The following is a 16,211-nucleotide window of genomic DNA, read 5'->3' as shown; positions in this document are numbered from 1 at the left end:
GATCGGTATTCTCAAAAGAAATTAAATGACACACTTTCTTCCGTAAAACATTTCACACGCGGTAGCTGAAATCGGCATCATTACGCGTCAATTTAGTATGTTTTTCTCCTCGCAGCAGTTAATATATGAATTAGTTTAAACATTTTTTTAATAACTGGGATTAAGACCGTTCATCCCGTCGTAAAATTCTTATTTAGCGTTTAGAAATTTGTAAGCGTTCGTGGTTTAGAAAAAACAAGTTATTTAGATGTTCTTGATGGAAATAGACGTTATCCTGTTGGGGTAACGAATTTAAATTATATCTTCTTTTTTTTTTTGAGACGATTTCATTAATAAGGTGAAATTCGATCGTTTAATAAAAAACGTTTAGGGAATAAAAGAAGATAAGCCGAAACGTTTTACCGTAATTACGGAAAGTAAATACTTTCGAAACTATTCGAAAAAGATATAGCAAGATTGTTGTACAATAGTATTTTATTTTATGTCGTCGTTGGCAAATACAGTAAATCGGGTTATAAATTCACAGATTAAACGATGCGTAATATTTTTAAATTTTGCAATTTCTGTTGACTTTCATAACGAATGGAGTACGCTAAACGATGTTATCGTAAATATCAAGATTAAGAATCGACTTTTAAGGGGTAATTAATTTTACGTAATAATAATCCAGTATGTATTTGTAATATAGACGTAAATCTGTTTTACAGTTTAAACAATAAAGAAACTTGAAAAATGGAGAGAAAAAAAATTATGATAATTTACCTCAAAATAGAAGCATTTTCTCCTTAAACAAACATTACGCGTTTTTTTACTTGTATTTACTATCATACCTTCTTTTTCATATAAATATGTATTTGAATACTATGCGGATGAACGCACTTTTGGAAAACAAGGAGGGATTTGGGAAGTTATACGTACATTTTATCGGTAACTCTCAACTGTTGAGATGTTAATAATAAATTTCAAGATAATAAAACGGGTATTATGTTACCTGGAGTAATATATCTCCTTATATTATATTACTTAAGTTATTAAATGTGTACTTTACGAGATTATCGGTATATTCTACTTTATTCCTTTATAAAACAAAAAAAAAATCGATATCGATTAATCTGTGTAAGTCTACGATTCGCATAAAAATAATAACGCCTCCTAGCTTACTATATATAATAAAAAATGATACTAAAAAAAATAATTTCGTAGTTTAAAAATACAGAAAGAGGAAAAGTAAATATGTTTTATTAGTAAAGATTCTACAGCGAACATTTTTCGATGAATCAATTCCGTTCTGTCCAAATTATAGTTGCGTCTTACCCTTCCACCATTAGAATGTTTTTTTTTTTTTTTTTTTTTTTTTTTTTAAATTGTTTTTAACTAATTACATTTTTTTATTATTGCACAATCAAACTACAATAACGGTATATAAATATACAATAAAACTTCGATTTGTAAAAAGAAAAATATTATTTGTACAAACTTAAAAACAAAAACCGCCTTCAGAAATCGGAACCTTCCTGTAATTTCTGAACTAGTAATTCACTATTTTCAGTTTCAAAAAATATAAATAGATAAAATTCTCAATTACTTCTACACTTTTCATGCTGTTAAATTCATTAATTATCGTATAACGGACCTCAGAAGGTAAAAAAATGCTAATAAAATTAAGTTTAACAAAAAAAATCACGATAATACAATTTTAACCGGTAAAAAAAAATTGTATAAATCTGATAAACTAAACCGACGTAATAGACTTTAGAACACCGGGACCTGATTGACACACAGTTAAAATTGTAAACGCGATAGGTATGATTCTAATATAACGCACACGTTTCTTAACCGTTAACTTTCCTGATCTCTGAGCAATTTTTACGAAAAATGTTTTTACGTTTTACTTTCGGCTCCATTTATGTTTTGAGGTTAACAAAATTATATTTGTTACAAAATATTGCGTGCGGTACGTATTAGGGAGGTTGATTCTATTTTTATTTATTTTTATTTTTTTTTGAAAAAATAAAAAATCTAGAAAATAGTATTTAAAAAAATTTATAAAAAAATCCAGTACGTGAAAGTTTAGCGAAAAAGAAGTTTACCGACAAGAATTATTTATTTTTTCCGAAGAAAAAGTTGTGAGTTATTTTTTAAAGATTTTATCATACGTAAAAACCCTCGGTTTTTTGAAGATTTTAACCTTTAGCAGCGTTGTATACATTGTTTATACCTATTGTTTACATAACATTTTCATGCTGTTACATACGTCACATTTCGACACCGAAAAGAATTACTGAATGTTTTTAATTACAGTACTATAAGTTTTCTTCTTTTTTAAAAATTTAAATTTTATATACGGAAAAGTATACAAAATCCGTTACCGGTTTGAAAACTAACTTTAATATAAAGAAACTCAAAAGCTACAAATCTGCGACGTCTTAATAAAAATAAAAATAGGATTAAAGAAAATCCACGTCGTGAGACTACTAACAAGCTTATCCTAACGCTTCATAAATTACGTTGAATTTTTTTCATCTTCAATTTCCAAATAAGTTTCAGTAATTTAAGTGAATGTAAAATGAATATCGGCAAGAAATCAGATCTTAATTTTTCACATTTTCCTATTAATAATTCAGATAAGAAAAAAGGAATATATTTTTAAATCGTATACGTAGACGTAATTTTTATTTTAAAAACTTAAAAATAAATTTTACGCTTAAGTCGTAAGGAAAAACCTTTTTTTACTACGCTTGTACCAGTAGATCTTTCAAAGATAAGAAACATCGAATACCGGAATTTAGAATTTCTTCCTTCTTTTAAAGTTTTTTTAAAAAAAATGTATTATTACTATTTTAAAATTGTACAGATAATCAGAATTACTGAAAAATAAAATACCTTCTAATAAACAAACAATTGTCGCGTTGAAATCCACTTTCAAAATCGAAAAGACAGAAAATATTTTTTTCAAATATATTTTCGGTAGTTTTAAGTTAGACTTTTTACCAAAAACGTATTTCAAATTTTCAGAAAATATTACACCTCGTAACAGTATTTAAGTTAAAATACAAACGCAAACAGCCGTTTGAATCTAGGCACCTTTTATTAAATCGGAGCCATTTCAGTTGTTACCTACACAAAATTCGAAGAAAAACGAAGTACAGTTACAAAACAAAATAAGTAGGTAAAATTCTCTCTATCGTTACTAGATAAAATTTTTATCGTCTACAAGATTTTTCGAAAAACGGCTGAAATCGTTCGTCGATTTATTATATTTTCGCGATAAAAATATTTCTTTAAACGTATTTTTATTTCATTACGAACTTATCCTTTTAGTGTGAACGATCTAAAGTTTTGCGGTCGACTAGTTATGAGAGCAAGTACAGGCAGCGGTCTTTACAACAGTACTGCCGGCATGTAGCCGTAGACAACCGGCATTCGTATAAATAGAACACGGCCTGACGGGATTAGGTGCTGGCGTCGACTGTACCTCGCTGCCAGAGGTCCGCGCCGCTCACCGCAGCATGAATGGGCCTTACAACGAACAGCCTTTCTTTCAGCCTTCACTCCAACGCAACAAACAAAACTCTCCCTGGCTTTTTTTAATTGACCATAACTACTCCATAAAGTATACTAAGTTTGAAGGCGTAACAGGCGAATACTGCCTCCCGCAACGCTGACATGCATGCCCGCATGTGCATACAAAAACCAGTTATATAGTACTTTACTACGTATAAACGAACCTATTATTTACATTTCCTTTAATTAAGCATTACCGCCACCGATTTAATTGTGAAACTTTATATTGTTATACTGCAACCTTTTAACGTAAATCGGTATCGATCATCAAACGGAATAACATAATTATTATTTTATATTATACGTCAATTCATTTTATAATCGTGCAAAAAACGGGGAACACGCAATAATCCTTTTACGTAAAAAACAAAATAGAAACGATTACGACTAAAAACAAAACACGGATCTTTTTTAAATACGCAAACGTAAAATGGATTAGTCAAATTCTTAATTGAAATTATTAATCTTTCGACACAAACTTAAATACATCGTATTTCATAACAAAACTGTACGAAAACTTTTTTTAACTATGAAATCGTCATTCGCATTAAATCTGCCTTATATCTTTGCCGCTGAAGCTTATTAAATTCGCTTCATAAAAACTGCTGTAAATATAAAGAATTATCGTATTTCATTTTATCCGATTATTTTTCTGTTAACTGTGCAAATTCATTTCAGTGTAAAATATTTTCTTAGAAAATTGAAAATAAACTCGACAAAAATACATCTTTTGACTTTAAAAATATCTTTTAATCGATCTACTTAAAATCAAATAGCGTTATTATGTTTTACGCGATCAAAATACAATGTTTTAGATATTATTAATTAATAAAACCTGATAATCATTTACCTCCGTTTAATTATTACTGAACAATTTTTTCTATTAACGCCTTCCAAACTGCGATTTTATTATGTACCAATTTTTTTTAATTTATCATCTTACACACTTGCATCGCTGTTATTTCATATATGGGGAACATCCGACTTCCTTTTTTATTTAAAATTTTTCTAATTTTATACGGCTCTGATTAATATTTTCCTTCATTTTGCCACGCAAATATTGGAATAGCATTTTTTATTACGGTAAAGTAGCACACAAACCATTCCTGACGTAGAATATATGTAACCGCATATCATTTGTAACTGAATAAAACATTTATTCTGCTTATTAAGTCTTTTTTTTTAAAAACAAATACACACACACACACTATATTAATGCAATATATATTATTTATATACATTAACAAAATCATTCCAAATATTCTCTCATAAGTATTGCAGACAAATAAAAGCCCTTATATTATCAGCACGTCCGAAGATACGGAGAGGAAATTTCTTGGATGATCGGTTCCGAGCGATAGAATTAAGAGAGAGAGGTCTTATCTTCGGTTAGTATATATTTCGTACATAGATAAAAAAGGTAAGTATATTTATTTTATTTTTGTTATAGGGCACTGTTAGCGGAAGCGGTACAGGAAGTTAAAAACTTACAGGAAGTAAAAACCTGACCTACACGTATAATAACTTATAGTTTTAACTATTATTATTATTATCTTCTGAATCTATCATGTGAAACGGCTTCAAATCGTTTCTGTAGACCGCTTTATTTTTCTTTAAAAAAAATCTTACACCTATGTTATGTGGAAAAAAATTTAAACAAGATCACTAGAGGAACTTTCTCTACAAAATAAAGAAAAAAATCACCAAATCTGTTAATTTATTTAAAAGGTTTAGGTCTCGATAAGTATTAAAAAAAAATATGAATCGAAGTCAGGTTCTTTTTTTTAAGCCGGTTAAAAAGATAGAATTAAATTTTTATTTGTAAATATAACATCGACAAATTTAAATTCTTATTTAACTACATCGTTACATTCATAAACAGATAATTTAAAAAAAAAAAACACTAAAGAAAATTTAGAACAGCAATCTCTCGAAATTTTGTACTTTTAATTAAAAAATATTGAAAAAAGATTTGAAATCCTGAATTATATATTTCAACATTTTAATTGTTACACCTGAGATAATCGTTCAATAATGAACCGCCCATCAATTTACCTTAGAGCTTATGGCTGCTCCTGACCACTATTTTGTTTTTGGATTCTAATCAACACATATAAAACTGTTGATATAATAATTTTACATATTAACATAACAACAAACAAAAAAAGCAGTGTAGCTGTATACAATTGTCAACTCGAAAAAACTGTTTTAAATGACTGGGATTTTTCAAAATTTTATGAGTTTACAAATCAGTAGTTCAAACAGCAAATTATAAAAAAAGAATACTAGAAAAATAACGAACCGCCTAATTTTATAATTTTTTTTTTTCCCAACAAAACTAACAATTATTTCTAATTGTTTTTCTGGCATTATATGGAGTAAGAAATATTCAATAAAATTGCGCATATACAACCGGGGTCCAATATAATTTTGATCAAAGTTCTCTAGAATTTCTATAGGTTCACTTCTCAGTATCTATAAATACGCGTAATGTTATATTACAGGTATATATTATTTTGATGTTTACAAAGACAATGTAAATTAGGGAAACAGAAAGTTAGGTAATCTATTCAACCAAACGGTTATTTTATCCATTCAGGTATTTTATTTCGCATTTAATTAAATGCTGGCTTTCGTACGGAGATCTCGGGTTCAAATCCCGAAAAGGCTTGGCATCCTTTCATATGCTAATAATTTCTTAGAGTTATTTTAATTACTCTTTAGTAATAAAAAAAATTATTTCAATGAAATCATCAAAAAATCTTAAATATTTCATTTTAGTTATATTACTTCATAATATACAGTTAATGTAATATTACAGTTTAGGTTTGGCCCGGTATAAAATTTAACAGTACTTAGGCACCGCTACTAATCGAGTTTCGTTACAAAATTAATTAAAAAAAGTATTAAATCCATTAAAATCAAAATATTTTAACTACAATTAATACCGGGTGCCTGAATCGTTCGCTTCCGATTATAATAGTTCCGATGAGACGCCCAATCCGGTGTTCTGATTAGCATGCTGCCTTCTCGATCGACCGCTCTTGAATTCGATTCCCGGCACGGATATAGCTTTTTTTTTTACCTATCGTTTTATCCGCATCGTTTTCTTCATTAAAAAGCGCGATAACATACTTCCGAGGTCGTAATGATGATGAATAATAAGAAACAAATAACCATCGACAGAAGCCGACGAAAGTTATAGTTTAATTGCAAACCGACAGGTTTTAAATTATCCTCACCGGCTTGGTCTAGTGGTGAACGCGTCTTCCCAAATCAGCTGATTTGGAACTCGAGAGTTCTAGCGTTCAAGTCCTAATAAAATCAGCTATTTTTATACGGATTTGAATACTAGATCGTGCATACCGGTATTCTTTGGCGGTTGGGTTTTAATTGACCGTCAGGAATGGTCGACCTGAGGCTGTAAAAGACTACATACTTCATTTACATTCATACATATCATCCTCTGAAGTTAATACCTGAACGGTATTTCCCGGAGGCTAAACAGGAAAAAAAGAAAGATTTTAAATTATACTTTTATTCGCTGTGTAACTTTCGTTGGATTTTGTGAAATATGATAAGTATTTTTCCGATTTTATTTTATTAGATATTAATATAAATTAAATTAGAAACGTAAATAACTTATTTTAGAAAGTCTATAATAAAGTATTTCAACGGACAAAATATTATTTAACCGATGTTGTATCGCGGAAAAAATATATATCATCTTTTTAATATATAACTAAATGAGGCGATTGAAAAATTTTACAGTAAAGAATATTAAAAATACTCGCAGGAGAAAAAAATGGTAGTTTTTCTCAATCCGATTTTTTATCGCATACATTCCGTTTTATACAACAACCGTAAGGAAAGAAAGAAAAAATTAAAACTTTAAATAAGAAAAAAAAAATCATAATTTTAAAAATTAGGTTCTTCAAATTAAGCGGAACAATATCCACAACTTTATGAGAAGTTACGAAAAAAAAACAAAACAAATTATAATCGGGAGGTAATTAATGAAAACTAAAGACAATAGTAATAAGAATAATAATAAACAGCAGCATTTCGCTGGCGACCGTCTCAAACAATTACCGAAAACATCTGCCGGAGGGTTTATAGAAGTAAAGGCAGGGGGATTGAAGATGGAGGTATATTTTCACAAAGGTCGGTAGGGGACTTTCTTGGAAGTTGTCGCTCATTCAGTGTTATTATAGAAGAGGGGCGAGGGTGAGTCTTCGTTTCTAGCTAGGCAAACCTATGTTGCCAAGTTTACAACTCCCGCACCTGGCAGCACCAACACTCCCTCGATCTCTTTCTCTTTCTCGCTCACTTTTTTTTTCTTTCAACACCACAATAGTTGTACAATATTCTTTCACAACTATTTATAAGAAAGAAATCGAAGAGTTTATTGCTTTTTCAAATACAAAATTATTTTTTTCAATTATTCCAATTTTTTTTTTTTTGAAAAATGAATTTCTTCTAAATTTAAAACATGACGAAGCAACCGACTTAAGATACATCGCTAAACGATTTACTTTTACATACTGTTCTGTTCTTCAGACCGTACTGCTTTATTTAATTACATTATACGTTCTATTTTATAATCTAATCTCGCTAAAAATAGACATCTTATGAAATTTAACGGCTAATTAATTACTTTACAATAATTTTTAATATAAATGTTACCTAAAATAAATCTTAACTTTTTGTTTTAAATTAAATTCAATTTTTTCAACAAGACAGTATTACGTAATCCTATATTTTGTGTAATCAAAATATTAAAAAAGTCCCTCAAAAAAATTAAGGGCCCAATATGAATATGCGAACACAACGGTGGGGGGGGGGGAGATTCTACTGTCAATTGTGAACAGCATAGTTTCCTAATAACTCGATTTGGATATTCCCCGGTGAAGGATAATTAACAACTTATTTGATAACGTACATTTCATCGTTTTGATAAAAAATATACGAAAAAAAATTATTTATTTCAGAAATGTGAAGTGATAATAGCAATTACCACCCCAAATTTACTTATATGCATATATATGTGTGCGCACCTGTGCACGCGCGCATAAGACCGCCCGCGTTGATATTTTTACGTCCTTACGAAGATTATGATTTTTTGATGAGCCATTTTTATATAGAAGAATCCAAGCGCTCAGATAGTTTAAAGTTTAACAAACGTTAACTCTTAGTTAATGTTATCTTTCCGTAAGTAAAATGACATTGAATTCTACAGTTTTTTTAGAATTAATAATTAGTTATATATTTGTAAAAAAACAGTAAAATTATAATATTAAAGAAAAAAATAATACATAAAAACTTAATTAAATTGCCTTTATATTTGAATATTAATTTATTTAGTTTTTTCTCTGTAATAAACTAATTTTTAATTAACATATTTTTAACATTGCTCAACGTTTTGTTTTATAAAAAAAAAAAAACAAGTTAGTTCAAGAAGAAAAAATTGTAAAACTAGCCAAAAAGTAATATAACTTATAAAAGTATAAAATTACTTCTGCTTTTCATACAATGTTAGCGCTTTCTTGCGTGTACGTAAAATAAATCGATTATTTAAAAAAAAAAACCGTTTACAATAAAATTTAAATGTTAAAGAACTTTTAAACCCGTGTGTAACCCCGGCTAACAAGACTCTCGTGAAATCTCTTTTAACTTTTATTTTAGTAATCACGAATCACGATTCTTTTTTATTCCACTAAAAGTAGCAGTTCAAATTAGTGAAATGAAATAAATTAAGTAAAAATAATAAAACAATAGCCCGTACTTATATAAGACATCATACATATTATTTGTGTTATTTATCATTAAAAATGTTATATACGCATTACCTATATATAATCCGTCATTTTATATTATAAATTTGGTCGCAGGCTAATCGGTATAATGTTAACATAAGCTAGAAATTATAACTATACATTACAATAAACTAAAACTTTAAAGCGAACAAAATAATCATAAATTTCGATACAAATAGTTCAAACTATTACGAATAATATAATCGATTAAGCTATGTAAGTAAGTAGTTTGAAACCATTAGCGTATAGTTTATACACAGTGCTTTAATTTTCATTTGCTAAATTAAAAAAAAAAAAAACTTGATGTAACTATTACATGTAGGACGTGAATGTAAATAAATATCCGTACATAGAACATAGCTTTAAATCGAAATGAGCCAAACAAATAGTTTTACTTTTTTCAATTTTATAATGTATTAAATAAAACTCTTTATTGTTTGTAAAACATAAATTTTCTATAAAAAAATAAATAAATATTTTTTCAACATTTTAGTTCTAGTCGGCGGATCCACGAATAGAATTCATAATGACAATTTCAAGGGGGAAGTTTAAACAGCAAAGGACATATTTTACAGAATGATATATATGCGATATCTTACGTATTTGGAGTTAAAGTAAAACAGTAAACACAAAGCAGAATACTAAACGATTATTTATTCGACCTACACCGCAAAAAAAGGAGTAATTTAAGTGTATGTTAGTATACGCAGAAAAGTTTAAACCGCAGTCATGTAAATATGAGCGCGCAATTTCAAACAGTGAAACAGTCAAAACTGATATTTACATATTATATAATATAAAATATATATATATATATCGAATGAAATTATATTTAACAAAAAATAACTTACACCAGCATCTTTCTGTTTCATTTACGATTTAAAAATCGTACGTTTACTAATTTAATATTGAATTTTACTGATTGTAGATACAATTGATTTTATTTAAAACTAATATATATTTAGACTTATGATCTATTACTTTCATAGTAGTCAAAAATGGTTTTGTAAATGCAACATGTATTTAAATATCGTTTTATAAACCAAAATGCCCATAAAAAAACTGTATACTTTAATCCGCTAATTACTAGAAAGGTATAATGTAACTATGATAATTATAAGAAAAAATTACCAAGTTTACGTTTAAATATCTATTAATTACATTAGAAAACTACTAAGGTCTGCCCACGTTTAAAAACTGAGTGAAATGTCAGAAAGAAAAGAAAGAAGTAAAGGAAAGGTGATGTACATTCTATAAATACGAATGAAGTAATAACGCGAAGGAATAATTTACCTGTAAATTGTTTGTATCCATTAATGAACTTTGTTTTCCACCACTTGACTAGATGATTCGCCATTTGAGTCTCATTCATTTCAGCGACACAACACTTCATAAACACAGAATTCAGTTCAGTTTTTTTTTTTTTAATATAATTTTAAAACGTTAACGTACCGTCATCTAAACTTCTTTTTATGCTTCATTATTGAAATACGTAAAAAAAAAAATCGCTACTAAACTTCAGGCAGTCACAAGTCAAAGCGACACCACTACTAATCGTACCGAACGGAACGGCGTCAGAAGCTCGACTGAGTTTTTGGGCTGTAGCTGTCAGACGGAGGGGTCTCCCCACCACAACGTCCTTTCCTCCTTTACCCTCCCTCCAAGAGCTATTATCTCATGCCGGCTTCGACACTGAGAAAGAACTTCTCACACGCCACGCAGCTAAGCTCGTAGCCGTAGTTGTGTTACTCTGCGCAAACATAAGAATTTTTTTCTATTCCTTTATATTCAGTCCTTTGGCGGGAGAATGTGATGGACAGCGGCAAGCGAATAATAGAATATTGTTGTCAGACAACGTTATTTACAAACGTCCACCGTGATACTGTTGATAACAAACAATGGAAAGTCCACCCACGCCTCGTACTAAACATCCTACCGTCTTTTTCTTTACGGAAGGAACAAATCCTATGTCCATTATTTCAGGAAAGCCTTTTTTTGTGTGAAACGGCAATAAATCACTTACTAGTCGATGCAGCTCGGTAATAAACGTGTTTCTTCTATGAAAGTCATTCTATTGTTTGAAATAAATGCTATTTCAGGTATAAATAAATAAGTACTTAAGACTTCTAGTTTTGAAACCAAATAATAATATATATATTTAATATCTTTAATCTGTATTAAAAGAAGTATAGCGATAATGAAACGGATTAATTTTCAAACTCGTGTGACATATTTCTCGGATAATTTTGTTTGTACCGTTAGGGGGGTGCAAACTGACATGTGCCTACTTGGGAGACGTGGGAGTGAGGGACAGCCCCCTGCGGAGCTACCGTTCGTCCGTGCTTGGACGGGTGGGCGGTAGTGATGAGGCACGGGGACTCCTGAACTTCTGCGTCGAAAAAGACCGAGACCCGGCGGGGATATCCCCTTCGCATGAGGCACTGGCATCAAGACGGAGTCCCGGTTCCTGAGGTGGGGCCCGGGAACTAACCACGGGTTAGAGGCCGGTATACAATGAAGATCCAACCCTGCCGGCGGACGGGAAGGCCTTTTCTTTCTTTCTTTTCTTGTTTAGCCTCCGGGAATTACCGTTCAGGTATTACTTCAGAGGATGATATGTATGAGTGTAATCTTGTACAGTCTCAGTTCGACCGTTCCTGAGATGTGTACTAGAACTTGAACCCTGGAACTCTCGACTTCCAAATCAGCCGATTTGGGAGGGCGCGTTCACCACTAGACCAACCCGGCGGGCTTTATTATTAGCTGTTGCCCGTGAAAATGTAAACGGGTAAGAAGATAGATTAGAAAAAAAATTGAAATAAACGTTTTACGAATTCAAAAAGGTCGTTATTACTATCTGAAGTTTCTATACATACGAATCGATCAATTATTTGTGTGTAGTTACAGCACCTCTCTCCTAAGCTCTCCCATGGTACATCGGGGTGAAATGGTTTCATACCTAAACACAGATCGTTTTAAGGTAGCAACATTTATTAAATATAATTTTTTTAGCTATTCATTTTTGAGCAGTTATTTAAGAGGTAATGATGATCTCTTTATTAACTATGAAAAGAGAAATAGCCGCCATTTTGTTTAGAATTGTTGTAGCGCGAAATTTGTTATGGTAATTTTTCTTTTAAAATGTTCAATTTTCTTTAAAATAACGTAAACAATTCAACCCTTTCCATTTCAAATTTTTGAGTAATTCCTTTGGGGGTCCCTGGATGCGTATAGTATGTTGGTCTAATACCGGAAAAATATATCACTTTGAGGTAGGGTTAATATTTCTATTTTTAACGGTAGGGTTAATATTTAACATTTTTAGGTAGGGTTCTATTTTTAACGGTACAGGAATTATTTAAGAATTTCCGTACTTTACTAACACTGTGTGTATAATATACATGTACGCGCGTGCGCGTGTTCGTGTTTTGTGTGTGTGCGCGCGCTCATTATTTTGTAATTTAAATCATTAATAGAATACCCGATTTAATTTAAAACTCAATTAATTAATTTAATTAATCGTCGTTTAAAAACATTTCATTTAAAATAAAAACTACAGTAATTAATTCTAAGGGAACTAAAATTTATTAAAAAGATTATTTCAGAAAATTGAATTCGACTCTTCAATTTGTAATCGATCCAAAGAATGAAGAGATCTTCAATCCCTCGGGCCTTGAAAGCAAGTAAAGGAGGAAGTCATTTAAAATAAAAGATGTTTGTAAGGCTCAATGTCCACGCAGGGTTACCTGCGCCAAAGCTGGAAAACGTTTCAGCACGATTGCAAAAAGAGAAAGAATATGCACTGTAGCGAGGAGGAGCCTGTAAGACACAATAAATCTTATTGTACTGTGTTGTAACTAGCTCAGTGGTGTCCGGTTATGGATTTCGTAGAATCTTCCCTGCTAGAGAAGATAAATGCATTTCCTAGAAAGGTAGGGTTCAAAGATGTAAAATGTGGAAGTATACTTGAAAGTTCACTATTGGCGCGGGAGGTTACACACACCCATGCTGTCTCTCACGCGCGCGCGCGAGATAGGATGATATCTTTTGCGGTATCTGGAAAATTAAAATAAACATGCAAATAGGATATGACGTTGGAGGTTATCCAAAACACAAAAATGCTTACGGGCTGATCCATTCCATTTGTAAAATATACGACAAATTTCGCGCTTTTTTCTTTCCTAATTAGATCATACATGAGAACATCAGAGAGAGACCTGGGGTTTAACAAGTACCTAGCAACTTATGTTCTTTAAAAATAAAAATTGCAACGGCAACTTACGAGTATTTATAATGACCTTAAAATTTTATCCTTTCTCCCATTAATTATGCTAAAAGTCATTATTATACTTTTAGTTTTTATTTTATTTATTTACTTACTTAACAATTAAATAAGATAGTAAACAGGTATAACCTTGAAAATTCCTTATTTAGAAAAATAACAAAAAATAAAAATATTAGAAGTTTCAAGTTAAGTTGAAAAAAAATAATAATAAAAATGCATAAATTTCTAAGTTAATCAAATTTATGGGGTTAAACTGGCTTGTATAATTTTTTTTCAAAAATTTTTTAATTGTATTATTTCCAATGATATTTTCAAAAATCATATTTTCTGAAAATGTAAGAAATACTAGTTAAATTTTCATGAAATCCAACTCGCTTTAAGATCCATTACTCCTTCAGTCTGTCTCTCCCCATTCCCTAATTCAGTTAAAAACAATAATAAATTAATAGAAACAATCCACTGCTGTACCAAATCTTCTTATTTTAAATTAAAAATTTCTTGATGTTTAAAGCCTAATACTGACAACACACACACACACACACACACACACACACACACACAGAGAGAGAGAGAAAGAGAGAGAGAGAGAGAGAGTGTGAGAGAGAGATAATGAGAGAGAGAGATTCTTCTATACGCAACGTTTTCCGAATTTCCACAACCTAGAGAGGACATTTCAGTTGAGGCTGTATGTTTTTGGCGATGTGGGACATCCGTTCCTTCATCACGATCATGTTTCCCTATTCCTTATTCTTGATTCTTTTCTCTTCAGTGGTTTTCTGTGAATTTTTCTATATGTCCGTGTTAAGGATATGAAGAAATCTTTGAATTACAATATCCTTTGCGCTTACGTAGTCTGGCAACATACTATAATCAGATCTTAATTTCGGATATCACTACAGACCTGTTCGGAGATATATGTTGCATATTCTTTTTTACGAGAAGGTCAAACAGTGGTTTTGGAGAATATCGAGTAAGATTTTCTAAGTCTTCTTAATAAGATGCATTGTTGAAAAATATGAAAATCTGGTGTCGATCCTTTTTTATTTTCTTTAGTTGTATACTACAAGCTCATTTCCCCTGTTTTTCCAAGTATCATTTCTTATCGGTTTTCCAGAAATTAACCTTTTTTCCAAAAATTCTTTCCTGTAAGCGTTATTTCAAACGTTTAATTCTCCCCTGAAATCTTTTATTAAAATGATCGACTCTATCGACTTTGTATAATTAAAAAAAAACATCTTGCTAATGTTTTTGGTGTTGGAAATTTTCAATGTACTCCTATGAAAAATGCAAAAATTCTATTTGGTTTAATTTTTATCCGAGTTTTTATATTAAAATTCCTCCTGGTGAGTAAATTAAATTTAACAATAAACGTTTTTTTAATTAATAAAAACAAAAAAATTATTTCCTATCAAGAGGGGGCTTTCATTGCTAAATATTTCGTTAAGAAATAGCAGACCTTGTTGAGATTTCAGTAATGTAAATTTCTATATCGAGTTAAAATAAATGAATTCTTCAAGTTTCGTTAAAACACTTATGTTGTTCAAACGCATTCCGGATAAACAGGAATACAAATACAAATTTAGATAATGATCGCAGATTAAGATAAACAAAAACTGTTGGAATTAAAAGCTTTTTAGTTTAATTTTTTTTTGGATCGAACACATAACAAGAAGAAAATACGTAAAACGAGTCTAGGAACTATTTACAGACATAATTTTATTATATACTAGTATATATTTATAATTAGAACATAAATAGTGTTAAAAAAAAATAATAATAATAAATAAAAAATTACGTGAACTCGTAGTACAGTTGTGTTAAATAGCTAATATCTTGAGATAATTTACCCAATTTTAATAAATTAGATATTAAATAACATTCGGTCTTTTTTTTTAATATTACTTCCTTTGAGGGAAACGTGCGGCTTTACATTACGGAATGTGATTTAGTCAGCGACTCAAAATATTAATTCACAAAATTCGGTTGCAAAATATGCTACGTTGTCTGTTTATTCTTCAGTGTTGATTTATAAAAATGGAATTACCGTACCCGGATAAATTTTCGTTATAAATCATCCCCATGAAGGTTAATAAAAATATTATTAAAGACTCATTCAGATCGGTTCAGCGTTAACCGAGTTTAAATTAAACATAAAAACTCACAATCGTATATTCGCCCAGTATTTGATTTAAATATTAAGATTGCGGCTGGAATAATAAATTTAGAAGGATTTAATAAATGGAAGAAAAAATAAAATTTATGAACTGTGTTAAGACTAACATAACAAATTTTTTTCGGTTATTACCTGCACAATTTGAGGCGGTTTACAAAATAATCTATTTTTTGTTATATTCTTTTATTTCTTTAAAGAAAGCTATTTTTAATTATTTAGATAAATACTCGGTTGTCAGATCCATTAATAGCGGTCGAACATTTACTAAGGTATTTAGTATATTTAATACAAGTAAGCTATTTGGAGATTTCAGCAAAATCGCTTCTGATGCTTTTTTCTTTAAATCTTATCTTAATGTTCGGCAACGAAAGCT

At 30.2% G+C, this 16,211-nt stretch overlaps 1 protein-coding gene and 1 long non-coding RNA gene across 3 annotated transcripts in view; one reads left to right on the top strand and one right to left on the bottom strand.

Moving 5' to 3' along the window:
- Window positions 1–10,934, bottom strand: part of nkd (NKD inhibitor of WNT signaling pathway naked cuticle) — a 165,852-nt gene extending 154,918 nt beyond the window's left edge. For both annotated transcript variants that reach the window (XM_075361550.1, XM_075361551.1), the window contains exon 1: window positions 10,674–10,934. In XM_075361550.1, coding sequence (XP_075217665.1) covers window positions 10,674–10,773 — 100 coding nt within the window. In that variant the 5' untranslated portion in view covers window positions 10,774–10,934. The remainder of the gene's footprint in view (window positions 1–10,673) is intronic.
- The window catches only part of LOC142322452 (uncharacterized), a 445,013-nt gene that overhangs the window by 137,425 nt on the left and 291,377 nt on the right, over window positions 1–16,211 (top strand). The window lies entirely within an intron of this gene.

This window comes from Lycorma delicatula, chromosome 3, assembly GCF_047948215.1.
Source record: "Lycorma delicatula isolate Av1 chromosome 3, ASM4794821v1, whole genome shotgun sequence".
NCBI lineage: Eukaryota > Metazoa > Arthropoda > Insecta > Hemiptera > Fulgoridae > Lycorma > Lycorma delicatula.
This window is presented reverse-complemented; position numbering and strand designations above follow the sequence as displayed.